Source organism: Cyrtonyx montezumae, unplaced genomic scaffold, assembly GCF_038088225.1.
Source record: "Cyrtonyx montezumae isolate F1298 unplaced genomic scaffold, pur_monq_1.0 scaffold_10, whole genome shotgun sequence".
NCBI classification, from domain to species: Eukaryota; Metazoa; Chordata; class Aves; order Galliformes; family Odontophoridae; genus Cyrtonyx; species Cyrtonyx montezumae.
This window is the reverse complement of record NW_027071826.1, coordinates 52286156-52306405: the sequence shown is the minus strand read 5'-3', so window position 1 is coordinate 52306405 and position 20250 is coordinate 52286156. Positions and strand designations below refer to the sequence as shown.

General features: G+C 41.2%; 2 protein-coding genes across 3 annotated transcripts in view; one reads left to right on the top strand and one right to left on the bottom strand.

Annotated features, from left to right (window-relative positions):
- CSRP3 (cysteine and glycine rich protein 3) overlaps positions 1–8839 on the top strand; it is a 362567-nt gene extending 353728 nt beyond the window's left edge. For both annotated transcript variants that reach the window (XM_065755410.1, XM_065755409.1), the window contains exons 2-6: positions 1220–1351; positions 4996–5164; positions 6134–6269; positions 6940–7033; positions 8194–8839. In XM_065755410.1, the coding sequence (XP_065611482.1) occupies positions 1240–1351; positions 4996–5164; positions 6134–6269; positions 6940–7033; positions 8194–8273 (591 nt within the window). In that variant the 5' untranslated portion in view covers positions 1220–1239 and the 3' untranslated portion in view covers positions 8274–8839. The remainder of the gene's footprint in view (positions 1–1219; positions 1352–4995; positions 5165–6133; positions 6270–6939; positions 7034–8193) is intronic.
- A 918-nt stretch (positions 8840–9757) lies between these two features.
- On the bottom strand, positions 9758–20046 carry ZDHHC13 (zinc finger DHHC-type palmitoyltransferase 13). The gene is made up of 16 exons (XM_065755401.1): positions 19910–20046; positions 19441–19563; positions 18932–19009; positions 18478–18622; positions 17868–17932; positions 17160–17322; positions 16722–16847; positions 16295–16428; positions 15432–15532; positions 14081–14205; positions 13014–13076; positions 12561–12654; positions 11942–12025; positions 10952–11109; positions 10643–10740; positions 9758–9930 (listed from the first exon to the last, which is right to left on the bottom strand). The coding sequence occupies exons 2-16, from the start codon at positions 19554–19556 to the stop codon at positions 9798–9800; spliced, it is 1683 nt and encodes a 560-aa protein (XP_065611473.1). The 5' UTR covers positions 19557–19563; positions 19910–20046; the 3' UTR covers positions 9758–9797.
- Positions 20047–20250: the final 204 nt, after the last annotated feature.

Below are 20250 nucleotides of genomic sequence, written 5' to 3'. Positions count from 1 at the left end.
AAGGGAAAAAAAAAAGACTCCAACAGGGCTATTTCATGAAAGCATTCCCAATGAAGAAGGAAACAAACCCTTAACCCACTCCTTGCATACAGTTTCCTCAGTTACATCACATTTCTGCTTCTGACTTGTTCCACTCTAGGTAAGCACAGCTCAAGGCAAGCTGGGTTTTTCTCTCCTGTGAATCATTAATACTTCATAGCTGTCAGAGCAGCAAGAAAGCTGACTGATAGGGTCTGAAACAGCTTAATGCCATGGCTGTTCCATGGCAGCTGAGGATGGATTGAGCTGAGATCAGACAGGACATCAGTATCCTGCGCACACAGTAAGACACTGGGGTAAAACTCAAGCTGTTTACACTAACTGCTGTCACATCACTACTGTGACAAACTCCCCTCTTTTATGTGGTATCAGAAGATAATTCTCACATGGAAGGCTTGATTCAACGTTCAAAATCCTTTTCTTAGTTAAGAATGCTCAGTGGTGGAATTAATCAAATCTAAATGGGACCAGCAGACTTCGAAAGATCTATAATAAGAAAGTGACTGGTTTTCCAAGAAGGACAGAGGTGGCTCGAGCCAGGAGCCTGAACAGCCTGATAACAGGACGTGCAGATGATGAGATGACGTCCCAGACTTTCCAGAAACAATGACTCAAACAAGAAAACAGAAGGGCAGACTGTAGATCGTGGCCGCTCCATCTGCGTGATAGCACAATCATCAGGAGCACTTACTGAGCACAGGCTGGTGAACAGTGCTCAACTCCTGGCTCTGACACTGCTCTCTTGTGTGACCTTGAACAAATCACTCCCATAGCCACTGCAATAGGAAACACAACACTCCCCCTCTCTCAGATATTTAGATTTCTAACGATCATTGACACACAAAAGCCCCTTAGGAACCAGGCACAACTCCACAACAGCTGTGCAGCAGAGGTCTCGAAGCACAGTGACCAACCTGGTTCTGTTACAGCATCCTCAGAAATAGCATCACACCTTCATAGTGGAATTCACCCAGATACTAACTGGATGGTGTGACATCACACTGACAGAAAAACCTGCCTTGAAACATGTTGCTGAGGAAGCTCAATGATACTCTGCAAGTACTGCGGTACAATTTGCATGAGCAGATCCTAGCTCAGGGCTACTTGGGAGGAACAGTTGAAGGGGAATAAGTAAACGTCACTTTTTCTACTGGATTTACTCATGTAATTTATTTTCCAGGTTACGCTTTGCATACGAGGATGCCAAACTGGGGTGGTGGAGCCAAATGCGGTGCCTGTGAAAAGACAGTGTACCATGCTGAGGAAATTCAGTGCAATGGAAGGAGTTTCCACAAGACGTGCTTCCTCTGCAGTAAGTGCAAAGTTAAAACCATGCCATTTCCATAGCTCTTCCCTTACAGCTAGTACACTTCCTTCTGTATTACCTTGCATCCAAGCAGAAACACAATGAAGATGCTCATAGTCGGCCGCACTAAACCTGTTTGCTTATGGGACATTTAGGACTTAACACAGCCCAAGCAGAGTACAGGGTGGTAGGAATAACCAGCACCAGAGCAAACTTCAGAGAGGAAAGATTTGTAAGGTTCTTCAGAGAGGAAATATTTGTAAGGTTCATGCATTTATCACTGAGAAAGCTCAAAGTAGAAAGCAGGCACACAGTAATCATCCTACCTGGAGGACAGCATAGTGACACTGACTGTAGCCCAATGCTCCCTAGGAACCTTACAGATCCTAACTGGCCAAAGAAAACACACCTACCATATGCTGCCGTGGGTACAGCACTGCCTTCAGCTCAAGGGAGGGGATGAGGAGGGAGCAGAGTAACCGAGTTTGTTCAGCTGCACTGTTTTAATTAAAACTGACTCTATAAAGTCAGTTTTGAGGGGTCCTCATCTGTAAGGATGACTGATTGAGCCTCAGAGACAACACCCACTAAAGAAAAAAACAAACCAACTGTGTCACATTGCTTTGTCAACTGAAGGATGCAAAACTCCAAAACAACTGTACTTCTCAAGAGCAACACCCAGTTTTCTGAAAGGCCAGTCTGCCACTCCTCATCAGCTCTTCGTAACCCTTTCCCGATGAGTCACATCTCTTTCAGGATCCTGGTTTCTCCTTTGTAAGGGACACCAGAGTGCTATAGAAACATGGTACCTAAATCAAGCCCCAAGAAGTCTTACCTTCCGTGCCACGAGGTAGCATATTGCAGCTTCCAGGCCAACAAGCCTGAAAGAACTAAACCAGTGCTCGAGACAGAAGTCAGTCTTACTAGGACACCACAGGAGGTGACTCCTTTTATGGATCATCCCCAAAAAAATCATTTCACACAAAAGTTTACAGGTATCTCTATCATCAACATTCACCACCACCTTGAAAGCACTTCAGTCTCCTCCATCCCCACATTCCACACATTCCCATTTCACTTGTTCTTCTCCCCATGCACTGCTAATGCTGAGCAGGCAGCTTCCTCCGTGGATGAGTTCACACTAGAAAAATAAGCAAGAAGGCAGCATCAGTTTGGCCACATTCACCCTCAATGGCAAGAGTAAACCTTTAGCTAGAGACAGCTAAATGCTTTGCAGACAACCTGAAGGACACGCATGAGCCTTGCTTCACTTCCTCCCAACCTTCTGCCTAAGAGACTGTGCGAGTATTCCCACTCCCCGAAAAGAAATTTAGTTCTTGGCAACCTTCAGGCAATTCATACAGGATGGCACAGAAATGCTAATTATGAGAAAAGCTTTAATTAGACATGCTTTCTTCAGTGATAGAAAGCTATGTGAAAGTAAAAGTCAAATACAACTGTTGTCTAATAAAAATAAACAGCTGCTGGGTCATAGTTAACAATATTTCCCTCTCATATAAATTCTCAGCCACCTAATACTGGAACAAGTTTAAGCTTCCTTTTTGATACAAATGATCCTTTCTAAATGACTTGTAATAAATAACATGGACTCAGTAAGTCTACCACTTTTATTATCATTATTATTTGCCTACTGGATTCCAAAGTAGGAACTAACTCATCAAAAAGTTAGATACTAAAAAAGAAAAGGTCAAAAAATGAAGGATGCAGTGAAGCCTGGCTGCTAATAACAGGTACATTAATTGGCTCGATTCACCAGCACCAATCACCAGCTTTGGACTGGATCCTTCAGCATCACACACTACGTTCATGGGCTCTTCAATGAATCAGTTATAGGATTTTATTTCACAACACACGCACAATAAAGGATCCTCTCTATACCCAATATCAGGTACAAAACCTAAAATCGATTTAGTTGAGCTTTTATTGCATTTGATGACACTGACTACAGTCAGCAGCATTTTCAGACCAACCTGTTGGCACAGTAAGAAACAGATTAACTCAATGATCAAATCATGTCTGTAGCCTTTCCTCACAGACATCTAAAGAGCTCCTTCCCAGCCAACCCTCCAACCTGCAGTTTGCCTACCTTGTTTCCCTGTCAGGTTTTGCTTACAACACAGCCGTGATGGACGTCTGGCAGAATCTCATGCCATAAACCTGAAACCCCTCCAGTGCCAGCTATCTGCTGCCAGGTGACAGGGTCCCAAAGCTATTTTAACAATAGCACTTCAAGGGCTTTTGCTCCATCTGTTGTGGTGAACTGATACTCTATCCCTACAGCACCAGGAATAGAAACATTTCATCTACGGCTAGATTTCCCATTCTCCCCTAGCTCCCTCAGCAAACATAATTATCATCTCAAAGCCAAGAGACTACACCACAAAGCAATCAAGTTTGCACATTTACAGAAGCCCCTCATCTTATTCCTTTTAATTAAAAAACATCATGCAAATTATATTCCTCTCACCACAGCACAGCGATAGAAGTAAAGCTGCACTGGTTCCAATATCACCTTAAATCCTTAAATTCAGACTTGACTCTTGATTAAGAGATGCAGAGCAGTAGAGATAAATGTGGGATGGGAAAAAGAAAGATGAATCAAATGCTCAGCTAGCTTCTCCAGAACCTGAACTTCCAAATGTTTTCAATAGTTGTAAGTAACAGCAACATGTGAAATGCACATCACTTGATCAATTTACTTCCCAAGCTATCGACAGCCCTCAGTGGCGCACACACTTATTCTAAGGACAACAAGAGAACACTTTCCCTTTTATCATCCCCCCTCATCCCTATCAATCACTGCTGATACAGGGACTGTAGTACATGCTAGTTTTTTAAAAGCATGCTACAGAACCCTGATTTTCCATAGGCACTGGTAACTGAAAGCTTCATCTCTCTTGATGGGCTGGGAGCTACTTCCCATTGAGCTCCTGGAACAGCACAGTGTATGCAGACACCAAGCACATGAGCAATGTTACTATTCTTTTTTCCCCATTCGCTATCTTCATGGTTTCCAGGCATAAGTGGCAGGCACTGGCCTGGAAACAGAATCCACTCACTGATGGCTGATCAGGTTTCAGAACTGCAAAGCACCCAAGAGAACTTCAGAGAGATTAACCTGCCTTCCATGCCCATGTGATGAGAACAAGCAGACACAAGAGCTGCCTTAGCAATGCCTGCTGGCTCCAAGTGCCACCTGTGCCTCTCAGAACAGGCACACATGCCTACCAGACTCCCAGAAAGCAGCTGTTAGTAATCAGGGACTTTTGGTCCTTTCAAGTACAGGCTAGATTTAAAGCAGTGGCACAGAGGGTACAACCTGCACTCTATTAAGGTGCGGTCTCAGAATTTCCATCACCATATCCTCATCACCTCAGACAATGTCTAACAGAGCTGAGAGCATTCGAGTTCAGGGTCACTGCTCCCACAGCACTACAGCCCAAAGAAATGCAACTACATAAAGTGCTCTGCTTGATTCTGACTGACCTGTGCAGAAAACCTCTCTGGGTTGTTTCTGACAGGGTACTAACATCCTTCTTTCCCTGCAGTTAAACAAAAATCAACAGCAATTATTCTGAGCTATGTTAAACCAAATTAGAAAACACATGTGCCTCTCTTGGTTTCCACAGTGGCTTGCAGAAAGGCTCTGGACAGCACCACAGTGGCAGCTCACGAATCTGAGATCTACTGCAAAACCTGCTATGGGAGAAAATACGGCCCCAAAGGTGTCGGCTTTGGACAAGGGGCCGGATGTCTCAGCACCGACACTGGGGACCATCTGGGCCTGAACCTGCAACAGTGAGTCCAACCCTACAGACAGCACCATGATGTGACATGTCACCCAGGGCTATTTCAGGAGCTCTGCTCTGTTTTCGTAACAGTGCATAGTACGAGCAGCAGGGCAGACTCACCCACAGCCTTCTCTTCAGCAGACATGGTAATTTACCAAGTTTGCAATTGTGATCTGCCACTGTGCTGGTACACAGCGGTGAAATCACATTTACCACAGAACGCAGGGATATTCCTCACTCTGTCAGAGTTAAGATACAGATGGGTTTTACCTTCTTTTTTTTCCTGAAAAAAAAACAACACCACAACATCTCATACTTTTCACCCTCCTCTCAGCAGAGAAATAATGTTTCTAAACCCTCCCTATGGCTTGTACAACACTTACAAGCACACCGTGACTGAACAAAGGCATTCCCATGGGATACCATCTTCAAACAGCTTCAGCTGCATGTAATTACATCTGGCAGTACATTTTTGTAGTATTTTTCTATTATTCTCAAAGCTGTACATTTCAAAACCAACATTTTCTTTACAGCAATATCAGAAGAAACCAATTAACAAATGTGCCGTGCAGGAAATGAAAGCATAACTCTGTATTGAACTGCACCCCCTGTAAGATAGGCATCCACTGTGGGCAGAGCTCTGTATCAAGAGCTGCCATGTCCTGGTGACTTAATGACCTGTTGCAGTCCAACAATCCGCTAATCCAAAAGTAGTTCTGTGAATGACTAAGCCAGCACAAAGATGTAAGCCACAATGCCTGGAAATACAAAGCAAAGCCACCTGTCCAACACTTTTGACTCCAGGTCAGCTAGGAACATTGGGTCTGTGGATCTCAGGGGTCTTTTCCAACCATAACAATTCTATATCCCAGACTGGCAATAACGTTTTGATCCCTTACAACAAACAAAGATCAAGGTTCTAGAGTGAATGTAAAACTCAAGCAATATTTCATAACATGGAAAACTTCTGTTTTAGAGGATCACCAAAGCCTGCTCGTCCTTCTACACCAACTAACCCTTCGAAGTTTGCCAAAAAGATTGTTGATGTGGATAAATGTCCCCGCTGTGGCAAATCGGTGTATGCTGCAGAGAAGATAATGGGAGGAGGAAAAGTAAGTAGTCACTAAAGCACTAGGGAAAAAAAAAAAATAAAACAACCCAACAGACTTCTTTTCCCCACAGTGATTAGCTACAGCTAATCAACCCTTGAAGATTTTACTCAGAGTTGATGAAGAAAATATAAGGATGAATTCACAAAATGTCTTAAGTATTAACTAGGTTTCAAGTAGAGTTGAAGTGATGGTTTTTCCTAAGCCTTCAACACTTAGCATCTTGTCAAAGTCCGAGGGACAACCGTTCCTTTTTGGCTTCCACTGTCACCCTCCTAGCATCCCTTAGAGTAGTTATAACTCAAACTTTGATTTGTAGTGGCAAAAGGAAATACATTAAAGAGATTCTGTGACTAGAAACACCAGCACCATGTGACATGCTAGCCCTCTGCTCTAGGAACTCTTGCTCGAATATTCATCTCAGCTCATGAAGGATGTGGCCAACGAGAGCACTACCTGTAGCTCTCTGCTTTTTATCAGACCTCCATCAAAAAGCAACTCACTAGGTAAGACCATAAAATAGGACAATAATTTGAAAAACTAATCTAAAAAGACTACAATTGGAAGTCATAAGACCAAGACAACAATTCTAACCCCAAAAAGCAACAGGTGTTCCTGCATCTGCAAACTGTGCATCTTCTGTAACGTACAGTGGTTGTGTTCATTCCCTCAGCCGTGGCATAAAACGTGCTTCCGCTGCGCTATTTGTGGGAAGAGTTTAGAATCTACAAACGTGACAGACAAAGATGGAGAGCTCTACTGCAAAGGTAAGAACTGTAATGATCTCAGAAGAGTTGTTGAGTCAATTTAAGATCATTCTTTTTAGACCTAATATTGCCATAATGAATTGCCTTGCCGCATGCTTAATTTTAACTAATCACAAATACACACACAGATCTTTAAGAGCATGGTCCTAACAGGTATTCTTGCCAGTAAGAGTTCAAAATCAATGCCTCCCCTCTACACTGACAATACCAAACTGATGCATTCATGTTGAACTACACACCCAGGTACACTTTTCAGATCAACAAATCTTGCAGATTTTCTGGAAAGTGCAGCAGGAGAAAAACATGCAGAGTTTTTATATCCTAGGCTGAACTATCAAGAGTCCTAAAGAACACTGAAATTGGGCACAGTTTGACAGCAGCGATACAAACATACACAAACATGTTTTCAGAAAAATGCTGACTGCTACTGCTATAGAGGAGTCATGATAAATAAGTATGAACATACTTGGCAACAAAGTCACATAGGATTGCCCAAACAACTATCAAAAGGTGACTGGACTATGCTCTAGTTCTTCTAACCTCCTTGGAAGAACTCTGATATACAGTCTGCCTGGACAGAAAAACGTTTTTAAAGAAATTATTACTAAAATGAAATACACGCTTGTATGGGAACTGCTGAATCACAGCCTGAACCACTGATTGGTCACCTGAGGTGAGCACCAAGTCAGCCATGGGGCCACAGGTGAAGGTGATATACCTGTGTGAGTGGAAGGGATGGAGCCTGGCTCCACCTCTCCCAAACCCCACTTAAGGGCTGACCACCACCAGGGAAGGATCTCTTCTTGGAGATCCCTCCCGCATGGAGTCCACAGCAAGCCTTTATCATCCTAAAGGTGAGCCACCTTCTTTTGCTTACTATTTGTGTACCATGTATATAGACCTACAGAAATATACCACCTTTCATACTATTTTTGAGTACCATCCTTGGGTATTATTTACCTTACAACACTCTTTCCAGTTTTTTCGGGAGAAACTCAAATGCAACACAAGCTTAGCTCAAATGTAACTACAAATACATTGACTCTTCCGAGAAAGACCAACTCAGATTTCCTTCTTTGTATTAACATAGCTTTGGAATTAGTACCAAATCCATAAGGTGAGCATTCAGAACACTCTCTACCCTCTACTTTCTTTTGCAGTTTGCTATGCAAAGAACTTTGGTCCCAAAGGAATTGGATTTGGAGGCCTCACTCAAGTGGAAAAGAAAGAATGTGACTGAAAAGGAGTGGATGCAACCAAATCAATCTGCTGCTGATGTCAGCAGATAACAGTTGTCAAGTAAAACAAAAACATCACCTCCTACTCACAACCTAGGGCATTCGTTAAACATTTTCCACCTTGCAGGAAAACCTCACCAACTTGTATCTGAAATTCTTAGAACAGCTTAAAAAACATACAACAATCAACTCAGATTCATGTTTACAGTAAACAAAGACAAGAACTTCTGTTCATGGAACATTATTACTGGTTCTTCTATTAGTATTTACCACATTTCAGACTCAAATTTTAAGGACTCAGCATACTGCCCCTTGAGATACCCTATGAATCACAAGGGTCAGTCTTCTGACTTAGGCCAGTTTCTTCCTAGCATTTTGAAGATTTTGACATTATTTCTTCTAAGGCAGAGTAGATGTTACTCACTTTGGCACAATTTGAAAGTATTTGAAATTCTCCCTCTACAAGGGAGAACTTTATGAAGGAAATACAAGTTTGCTTAGAATATAGCATTTAAGTTTTGTTATTGTACATTTTCAAGCTACAATAAAGTACCCATACTGCTTCACATTTTTGTTTATTTCAATTTGCTCATGCTTTATACTCTCCATAATGCATTTCAGGAAGAAGTGCATCTCCCATTCTTTAACAGCAAGAATTCTGTCTCACTCCACTGCTTTATTCTATGCTTTCAGTTCTAGACAGCATTTCTGTCTCACTCCACTGCTTTATTCTATGCTTTCAGTTTTAGACAGCATTTGATTTTCTGATCTCAGTTTACTTCCCTTGCTAGTTTTCACTGTGAGGTATTTTGACTTGCAACACAGTGCATGGCCTGGCACTGCATCATGGGAACACAGCTGACAAGGTAACTATTCTAGATCTATGCCTGCAGGTGAGAATAGATGCCTTTTTCACATAAGCTGATATCTTCTATCATCTGCTTATCCATTTTCAGAAGATAACAAGGCACACACACAAAGAAAACGTAAGGCAAAAAGGCTTTTACTTATGGCTTTATGCTTACTTCTTAAACACTCCCCCAGTCATATATGTCAAATCTGTTTCAATCTATAAAATATACTCAGGAGCATAAAACTTACTTTACCACGTGTAAAACCCTAAATACAGTCTTAATATATTTTGTTCACAATGTAAGATCAGTTTACGAGTTGCCCTCATAATCAGTTAAGTATGGATGTCCCCCTTAATTTATAAAATGCAATTTTATTACCTGCAAAATACAAAGGGCACTAACAAAGTTTTGAAATCCTGCCCTAAAAACTTACCTTTCTGAAGTACATTTAGTGTCATCTTTTCATGTAAAATGTCAAAGTGTCAGCTCATGCAAATACACACAGACATGGCAATTGTTCCATATCTGCACCTGCTGTAGCTTACACAAGAGGTTTAATTTTCAGAACAGTTAAGAAAAGGTAAACAAGCAGTTTGGGGAAGGACATAAATTAACAAAAGATTCAGTTTTATTTAGCTCTCAGCTCAGCAGCTTTAGAAATCAAGTAAGAACTCATACAGAATGCACATTTCTCTTCTTTATCACATGAAGGCTGTACTGCTTGGTCCAGTCAACAGCACTGGGTTTGACCATACCAAAACATCCGCATTGAAAGAAGTCTGCAAGATTCTGGAAGCATCCAAGACTGAAAAACAGAGAAACGTTAATGAACAAACCTATCCAAAGATAACTGCAGGCAGCAGAAATAAGTGTTCCCCAAGAAGCAGTACTTGGGGTATTAAGCTGTCAGCAGAGACAGATCTAAGAGGAGAAACACCAGAACGTTCCATTCACCAGTATTTCTTCGTTGACATTTATTAACCTATGTTACGTTTAAGAAGGAGATCAGATGAAATCCTTCTTAGTATCAACTACAAATGTGAGTTGAACTTCATCTGCTACCACATGAGGGAATATGGATTTTTAGTGTAACATGGAAACTTTGGTAGCAAATTTCTTCGTGGAGCCAGATACTGAGACGTAAGTCAGAAAGGGCTGACTCATAACACAATTCACTCTCTGGATCTAAAGAACAAACAGAGCGATGAACAAACTCAAGGACAGCGTCACCCCTACCTCCCAAATCCTTTCTGCTAATCAAAGCAATAGACTGGCTTTGGTGCACGTACACAGCTAGGTATAAAAGAACACAGTAGCTCTTAGGATGGCACTCAATTTTGTACTGTCAAGGAAGTTCTCAGCAAGGAAAATGAGGCCCAGTTCTTCCTCCTAAGCATGATTCAGAATGGGCATGACCAGCATGCCCACAGATTGCCTCAGTTCTGCATTCATGCAGCAGTGAAGCAGCCCAGTACTGAAGGGACACGCAGTTAAAACACTGCATTTATAGCACTTACTTATATGGATTTCTCCTGAGTGAAACTGGATGCTTAGAAGATCTGCTCTCCATCAGAAGGCTCATTCTCTCATGTGAGGTCAGCCCCAAGAATGCAGTCTTAAAGAAAAGCAAAAGAAATGGTTGAAACAAACACCACCAATTTAAACACTGCCAGTAACAAAGGATACTTTTTGAAGGGGAGGGAGAGGGAAGAAGTTGTCCTTACCTAACTTAAAAGGACTGTGCTGAGGTTTAAGGCAAGCACATGAACAGGACATCAGAATAGGAACTTGTCAGGAGAGGGATACAAACTGAAGCAAAACCCTACCTGGTACAGCTGAATAGTTAGCCACAGTGAAGCCCACGCAGTATGGAAGCAGGTGAGCATGAAGATGTAGGACACCCACGGAGAGCAAGCAGCTATCTGCGTGAAGTACGTCCACGCTCCATCTGCATGGTAACTTGTTGGGCAGTGGTTTGACCAATCTGACAAGATCCATAATAGTTCCATTACCTTTTCAAGAGGCCACTCAAAAACTAAGCAAAGAGTACCTGCACAGACTATCAACTAGCAGTGTGCTCTGGCAGTACCACTTCCCACTTAAGAACACAGGTAAGTAACAGCTTGCTACTCTTGTTGCATAACCTTTACTTTGTGCATCCATAATCCACAGAAGGAATATTCAAATGACTGGCTAGGTATTTCAGTACCACTGGTTAACTTAAATATAAAAACAAAACTAGATAAGTAATCACTTATCAAGCCTTCTGAGATTTCACTGCATGCCAGTAATTAATTTTAGGACAAGAATTTCTTAAACCCCACCATCAACAGACAGAAGACAGATTGTAACAATGATAAGAAAGCAGTATTTTTCCCCACTATTAACTAAACAAACTGGAATGTTCAGCTTCTCTAGATTTCTTGGAGACACTTAAAGCCTATGACGTATGTCTTAAACCTATTAAAAAATTAAAACTCAAGCAAATAAAGGTTTTGCTGTTGTATCAGTACAGCAATAAATTGGTTTTCCTCCTGCACACAGAAAACACTGTACTGCTTGCATACTTAAGACCACCACTGAAGCACAGGAAAGCAACTCACACTCACACCCTGCGTCCAGCACTGCCATACCCAGTTTATTTTACACTATGTTGAACACTGTCTCATTCCCACAGCACAGAAGAGCTCAGGCTGGAAATGACCTCAAAGACTGATTTGCCCATCTGTGCAGGTAATAGTAATTGTGCTAGCTAGGAATAAAAACCATGCACAGGCCCCTGACAGCTCAGTTGAAATAAGTTCACTGATACGTACACAGAAGACTTCGATAAAGCAGGCAGACACTGGTTGTAATTAAGAAAGACAGGAACAATAGGTAGTAATGATGGTTCCCAACACCTGTATTTGAGGCAAGGAAAAAAAAAAGCAAGACAATTTAACACTTTTGCTGTACTTGTATTTTTCTTTTACTTAACAAGAAAAAGAAGAATCTAAAGCACTTCCTATTATTACCTCTGCCGTCCTCAAGAGAGTTTGACAAGGCTGATGTCTCTCAACTTTCTCCTGCAAGCCATTCAAATTTATATAATAGAATTAGCTCTGATAAAGTCAGCCAGGATATGTCTCCTCTTTAGAGCACATCAGTTGTGTTAGCATAATGAGTCCTTGTGCAGCTATCACAACTCTGCCCACACGACTGAAAAACCTACAATACTCAATTTACCTGCTTCACCTTGATGTACCTAAAAAAAAATGCTAGCTCTTAAAAATCCAAGTACATATCTATCAGATTAGATTCTCTCTGGCAACTCTCAGTAACCCCTTCAGTATCTCCAGCGTGTTCTTGCATCAGATTTGCTCTTTGACTACATGAAAGTTATTTCTGCAATGTTTAAGGTGCAAAAGTTCTGAATTTGAGAAAGCACACTCTTACCTATGCACTGTGCAATCCACAGAGAATGCTGATCGTACCTGGCCACACACGAATCGCACAAAAGGCAATGCACAGATCTCAAAGGCTTCCTCACCTGGTTGAGCACAAAGGAAAGGAATACAGTCAGAGCAAAAGCATCTACATTCAAAGCTCAGAGCATGAGCTAATGGGCACCATCATATTTTATAACTATTACCACATAATGGGCCTCAAACACAGAACAGAGATGAGAATTACCTAAATTTTAGCAGATTTTTTTTTTTTTTTAATTAACAAGGTAACTTACAGTGATGAGGAAGCTTTCAGATCCTTAAGTGGAAAAATGAAGTCTAAGTAACATAGAACAAACAACATAGCACTCGAGTGACAAAAAATAAAGGAAAGAACATTTATTGTAGTACTGACTGAAAAACAGGTTGTGAAAAAGCAAAGAATTATCGAAACTTCACTTACAAGACATGATGTGCAAAACGTCCTGAAGTCCAAGCACCCTGCTTCTGCAAGAGCTACAATGTTCTGAAAGATAAAACCATTTCTGTGTGCGTTTAGATAACATTTTACAGGGCCCTACAAAGATTTCTACATGAGGTTTGTCTGCAGACAATAAGCACTCGGAGGGCCCGGCACGAGTGGGTGAAAATATTTGCAGTTTAGGGACAGAGAAAAGGTCCACGAGAAATAAAATGGGTGGGACTCATGCAACTTCACTCACGTGGAAAGGTTTAGAAAAGGAGCTCTCCCTCACACAGTCAGCCTGACTTCAAAGAGATGAGGACAATCTTTTTCAACACTGTTGCAAAAAGCCTGGTAAATATTGGTTATCTAGCACCAATAAACACTCAGTGCCTCTTCATCAGCAAGAGATCAGCAATATTTACAAGTCCTGTAGCCAATATTTACAAGTCCGGTAGTAACAATGTCGAAAAAGTTAAAACTGCAGTTTAACTTCCCTGGCAATAAGCAGAAATGCAGCCACATGGAGAACACAACACAGCAACATAAACAAAATAGTGTCATAATCAATCAGTTAAGGGACCAAATCACTAACGCTCTACTAACTGGTAGAGCATTTCTTTCTTCAGCCATTCTGAAGTACAGCTAGACAATAGCCATCTTCAGAGCACCCGATGATGTAAACCACTGCTAGCCTTTATGTTTGATGAGCACAGAGAATCACAGGTAAGCACTGTAGCTCTTTTTAACCAGACACCTGGAGCAGAAACCTTACAAGGGTGTTATTTATTACACAAAGGACCCATGAACTTATGTCACACATAACAGCAATGGTATGAATCCATACCACGCTCAGCCAAAGTTCATATTCCAATGAGAAGACCGAGGCAAGGAAATTACAGCAAGGTGCTGAAGATAAACCAACAGCAGGAAGAAGACTACAGCCTCTGCTGTTTGACATAGAATCAAAATCTCTTTTAAGGGAATGACTGCTTCCAAGTTGATCAAAGATAGAGTTGATGATGAATGAATCAAAAGTGCAACCACGGTGCAGCGTGTCAGCTTACCTCTTTTTTGTCTTTTTCTGAAGACTTGATATATCCAGGATCAGTCCTCCAGGCTTTATAGAGAAAATAAAGAAGACCTACTACGCTGAATATGACAGGGATTTCAAAAATGATATTAGTTACATGTAACATTTAGGTTAAGGAATGTAGTCCCACATCACGTACTACCACTGTTTGCCAAATGAAGTAAAACCTAAAATCAGAGCGTGGCATTTTACAAGGAATACACAAAAAGGAAGAGAATGACTTTCACTTTTATAGAGCAAGCATTTGAATAGTAACAGCAAAAAATTAACTCACTAAGCCTCAGGAATATCGCTGTGCCCATTGCAGAATGTCCAACTTAAACCCTTGCAGATAGAATTCTTGCTCTCTTTTCCTTAAGATGTCACTAAGAAAACCTTAGAACTTCACAAAGCAACAGCTGATAACAGGATTTTCCTCACAATGAGAGTACATTTGTATCCCTCACAGGAATATATGCAATCAGTTCATCAAAATTAATCCTGATAATTCAATTGAGATCTTAATTGGGAACAGTACCAAAAAAGATGTCACTTAAAGGATGAAGTAATTAAAATTAAGTTAAAACTGGGGAGCAATATATTGTAAATAATTTAGTACTAAACTAGCTATATTTCAAGTATCTCCCTAATGGCCTTCCCTTTCACAAAACCTAATCAATAAATAAACAGATGCCTTCTGTGTGAGAACACAGTACTGAAAAGTGAGCATAAACAATTAAATAGGTGTACTCATCAGTCCAAAGGCCTCTTCAAAGAAAGGTAGGAATGAACTCACTCTGTGCTGAGGATGCAGCTCTGAATAAACACAGGAGGATGGAAGATCTGCTTCTGAGGGACACGAATTTGTTTGCCTGCTGATTTTATTTTTAAAACAGAAGTATGAATACCACCAGCTGCCAAATCCTTGTTATTTAGAAAAGGGATGCTTTTAAAGTTGCCATGTGTCATGCATGTGTTATCCAGCTTCACTGCTTATCAAAATACGTTACTGGCTGATCCCTGAGATCGTTGAGTCACCTGGAGATGCTATGACAACTATGCAAATAACAAAGACATTTTGATATCTCAGTAACGAAAAAAACAAACCAAAACCATCACAACAGAAATACCTGTGAAGGACAAAAGAAAATACATGTTTTTAGTCCATCCGTACCTTCCATCTAAACCCAAAGCTATTTAAGCCTGCCCCACCGTGGGTAAACTAACCAGACATCCATAGACACATGGATTAGCTGGGTCTCTTCATCACCCTCTGCATGACTGGGCTTAGATTTAACAGGGAGTATAAGGAAAGCTCTGCTGCATTCCTCCAGCATAAAGGATATCAGGCATGAACCAGAAAAACCACGTCACAGACATCCAGAAGACAGAACTTAGCATGAGCGCCGTGGGAAGATACCTTAGATTCCTGAGCCCCACAGTCTGCCTGAGAGAAGATGAAAATAAGAGCTCAAACCTGAACCTCATGTAGTACAGACTTAGGATGGTTATTCTTTTTAATTCATTTTTTAAAACTCCACTCAGTATACTTTAAAGCAAACCAAAATTACCACCCAAAAGCATTCTTTAGCCAGATGCACAGAGGAATTAATGATACAGGGAAAAAAACCCATCTACTGAGGAGTGCTCTTTCCCAGCCTAATTTTATGTATCAGAACAGATGCACACAGAAGTAAAAGCACTACTCACTGACACAAAAATAGTATTGCCATTTCAATGAATGCTGTTTAGTAACTGCTGTAAGAAATGGAAAATGCACAGGATATCACTGGGAGGTCTGAGGAGCAGAGGGGGTGGGACCAGTACATTATAACTCATGCCAAATCACAAATACAGAGGGAAAAGTTGAGATAAAACCCATTTATGATGTTTAGAACTGTGCATCTCAGCATCTGTCATGTGAAGACATCCAGTAACCCCCTCTATCACTGAACTAACCAAAACACCACTTAAACATTTGTTTCCTCCTCAGATCTCAAGGATGAGAAGCTATTACTTCACACATCTAAGGACATTTTACTTTCAAAGTTATTATGAATAGTACAAATACTTAAGTTCTTCACACAATCCTTCCTGTAGCACAGCAAAAATATTCCTCTAAATGAAACTGTAGACTCTAAAAACAGCATTGCGTTACACACCACATATCACAGCTACAAAAATTAAATAGTGAGAGAAATCCACAAACCTCACTAACAGAGCCATCCCAACCAGCAGAGAGAGAAGCAGGCATCCCTTCAAAAGCCAAGAATCAGAACTTAAGCTCATGACATATCCTACGGCCCACAGCAGAGTCAAGCAAGATGCCAACAGCAGGAACAGCTGTTAGAATACAATAATTAAAAAAACAATTGTTAAAATACGACAATTTTCAAGCAGTATTTACTTGATAAGTAATCACATAATAATGAATGCTGAGAGACTCAAGATAGGTAACAAAGTGACACAAACACATTGAAGAGGAGGGGGGGAACCCACACCCAAAGAACAGTGAGGAGCTTATTTTTGAGCGTCCCATTTTGGAAGCCTTAGAAGATCCTGTCACCAGGATGGAGCTCGGCTGCATCTTACTCTGAACACAGAATGCTGAAACTTTCTTTGCACTAGTGAATTACCTCGTATTTCCTCATTATTCTCAGTAGCCTGTTGTTTCTTCTGCTTCTCATTCTTTCTTCCTCTGTTAGCATATAAATCATGAGGTGATTCTGAGTTTGAATTGCAAGGTCAAGCGGCTTCTCTCCCTTCAAAAACAAAGGTTATTTGGTTATGCACTTAACTGTTTTCCTTTGCAACAGAAGCAAGAAACCAACTGAACTAAATCAAGAACCGAGTGGGTCCTGCCCCAGACCTACCTTTTTTCTTTAAGGCCGAGCTAAAGTACACTCAAAGTTTTAACACACTTAATCTGATGTTCTGTAGCAGTGTGGTAAAGTAGACAAGAGCTGACTCATAACAAATCAACAAGTAAAAAACAATCTGTGAAGGATGCAATAATTGGGTTCCCATTAATACTCCACGGATCAGAGAAATAGAAACAATGAAAGAAACTGTACCTTGGCATTCTTCACATCCACGTTAGCACCAGCTTCTAGCAGTAGCTCCACTGCTCTAACATTTCCTGATGTCACTGCCCAGTGCAGCGCAGTGTTCTTCTGAACAGTGTCAACAGCATTGAGGGAGGGGTTAAACTTCAGTAGAAACCTTGTGGGTTCCAGCCTAGATGAAAATACAGTTAACAAACAGAGCACAACCTACACTGGAAAGGAAACTTTTGAATATCTTATTACAAAAAGCAACATGGCTGTCACCTGCTGTAAAGTAACAGCAGACACAAACTCTCTCAACAACAGACCCAAGAAATCGGAACCCACCCTGAAGGTGTTTTTTCAGACTATGAGATTTCAGCATTTTAACAAATATGAAGAATACACACAGGTTGTGTCTTCTTACAGCACCATGTACAAGCTCACATCTCCAGTGTGTATTCCACACACTTCAACATGAACACCTCCACTGACCTTCATTTCTAGGAAAGCAGTGTTGTACCTCCGCATCCAGCTGCAAACCTCAACTACTTTAAGCCATTTCTCTGTTTATTTGAGGGGATGCCTTTACTATACCAAGCTAGCTGCTTCATCATTTCCAGTATCTTAAATACAGAGAATTTTTGTACAACTAGTAGGGAAAGAACATCACTCCAAGTTTCTAGAAGATTGAGCATTGTGCCCAGGAAGGAGTGGACAACAGATTCTCTTACTCACCCCACCACTTTCTGCGCTGATAACATTAGAGGTGTCAGTCCATTGAAGTCTGCTGTGTCTATGTTCTAAGCATAAGACAGTAAGCAGCAATCATCAACTTCAGTAAACAAAATTAAATGGTCAGATTCTGAGCTATGCAGCTACACCACATTATCAAAAAGAATCTAAACGGTATCAGCCAGGAAGCCAATGCTCATTTAAACATCTTTACTTCCTTCCATGGTATTCATTTCAGGATATGCTGAGTGTCATTGAAGATACTTAACAAGAAATCAGATCTATCCACACCATTCTTTCAATTAACAGTATTTCCTATCCCCTCTTGATGCAAAATACTATGAATAAAGTTTACTTTGGAAAGTAACATTAAATACCTTCCTCACGTGAAGGAATAAAGTGCGTAACTGGATGTTCAAGTACATAAAAGTGGTTCATTTAAAGAAAAGTCATTCTGTATCCATGCAGTTATTTAAAAGCAGCACATACAGCACAGGATAACACAAAATACACTCATACTTCACGAAGCAACGTTTAAACTCCAAAATACATCTGCAGAGTACAACCAGCTACTTGTAAGCAGAAAATAACACTGGGGATGCAGGCAACGTACCTGGCCCTTGGATATGAGGTAAGCTACAATGGGCATGTGTTGAAACAGCACTGCCAAATGAATGCTGCTGAATCCCTCCCCATCAATAAGGCTGGGATCTGCTCCACACTTCAACAGTAAGATGACCATGGGAAGGTGTCCTTGTCTGTAAAGATATAGGAAATGAAACCACAGCAATGACAATAAGCTAGAAACCTTAATAAAAACATCACCTTAACAATTCTTAAAAACTCTTACAGAAAAAAACACTTCAGACTACTGTATTTTTATGAAGAAACTTCTATGCTTTTTCTCTTTTAAACCAAAGGTCTACATCAGAAAATGAATTTAAAAGTATCCCAATTTGTCAGTCTACACCAAAATTAACACGGTGGTTATTCTGCAGTAGCTATGCTACACAAAGCACTACTATTAAAACCAGCAGATATATAATAAGTAGTGGCAAGCAGCATACCTAATGGCCCAGTGAAGGGGAGTTGAATTCAAGTCTCCACCTAGCTGATCCACTACTGCACCTTTGGAAATATAGTATCTGCATGAAGGTAAAAGAATAAGATTAAGTTAAGATAACACGTGAAAAGATACAAAGCATAACACAGCAGTAACAGCAAGTAGCTGGTAATACATAACTTCCCCTAGAAAAGCAAATGGATGATAGCATTGTTGCAGAAAAGGACGCTGCTTTGAGAAAGTATGTAAGAAAATGCAGAGTAAGTAGCAAGGCCTTTACTGAGTCAGTTTTAATCATTGTCCAACAACACAAATCCAGGAAAACCTAATGATTTCACATCCTACATAATTCCACACAAAAAGAAAGTGTGGCAACTACACATCAGGGATGTTTTCACAAAGGTAGTTGAGTTAAAGTCTGAATTTTATGCCTTTCTCCTAAAGCAGCTTGAAGCAACCATAACCAACAGTGGCAGAATGCTCAAGATACATTCACGTGACCACGCAGCTTACTTAACCAGCTCCTGTCTGTTGTTTATTGCTGCCCAGTGAAGAAGAGTCACATTTTCTTCATCTGGTTGTCGAACATCGTATCCTGCTTCCACAAGTTGTTTGCACCGCTCCAGCATTCCATACCTTAAAGGAGACAAACACCTGACTTAGTTCCTACGTATCTTATACTTTAAAAAGCGTTACACATATGGAAAAGGAAACCTTTAAGTTTTGCTCAAGAGCTTTGCTTTCCATTCCACGGAAGTTTTGCTAAGAGTTGGTCTGAGCCTCGATACACGGAATTCTCACCTCACAGACCTGATTGAAATGTTGCTAATGATATTTGTAATAGCGTACTCCGAGTGATTTCTCTTGTGCAAGCAGTTGGATAACCGAACCCTAATGTTTTCAGTTTTAAAAACATACAAAATGGCTCACGCCAGAGGAAACCCTTCTTCCAAAACTCTTCCCAAACAAAACATACACTTACTGCGTGGCCTTCACGATATCACACGCGTCAGGGTCTTCAGCGGCCGGGCGCAGCCCCGGCAGCGCGGGCACGTCCTTCTCCCTGCAGACGCTGCGGCAGCTGTGCACGTGAGGTCGGTGAGGCCCGTGGCCATGGCTTTTACACTGCCGGTGAACAAAACGCCTATCAGCAAACAGCGTGCACACACCGTACCTTCGGGCTCAGGGCGCAGTGGGGCTCCACAGGGAAGACCCCCCCCCGGCCTCGTCATCCTCTCCCAGCAGCTGCCCGTCCCAGCCCGCTCACCGCCGGGCCGCCCCCAGCCATGCCGCGCTCCGCCGCTTCCCGCTTCCTCGTTACCG

What these genes read in the sequence shown, in the direction of transcription:
- ZDHHC13 (XM_065755401.1), bottom strand. Translation starts at nt 19,556, where the DNA reads ATGCTGGAGCGGTGCAAACAACTTGTGGAAGCAGGATACGATGTTCGA. An exon ending in TGGATGTGAAGAATGCCAAG is followed by an intron (nt 16,848 to 17,159) that starts GTACAGTTTCTT and finishes TTGTTTTTGAAG; the next exon opens with GGAGAGAAGCCGCTTGACCT. An exon ending in GAATAATGAGGAAATACGAG is followed by an intron (nt 16,429 to 16,721) that starts GTAATTCACTAG and finishes GTATTCTAACAG; the next exon opens with CTGTTCCTGCTGTTGGCATC.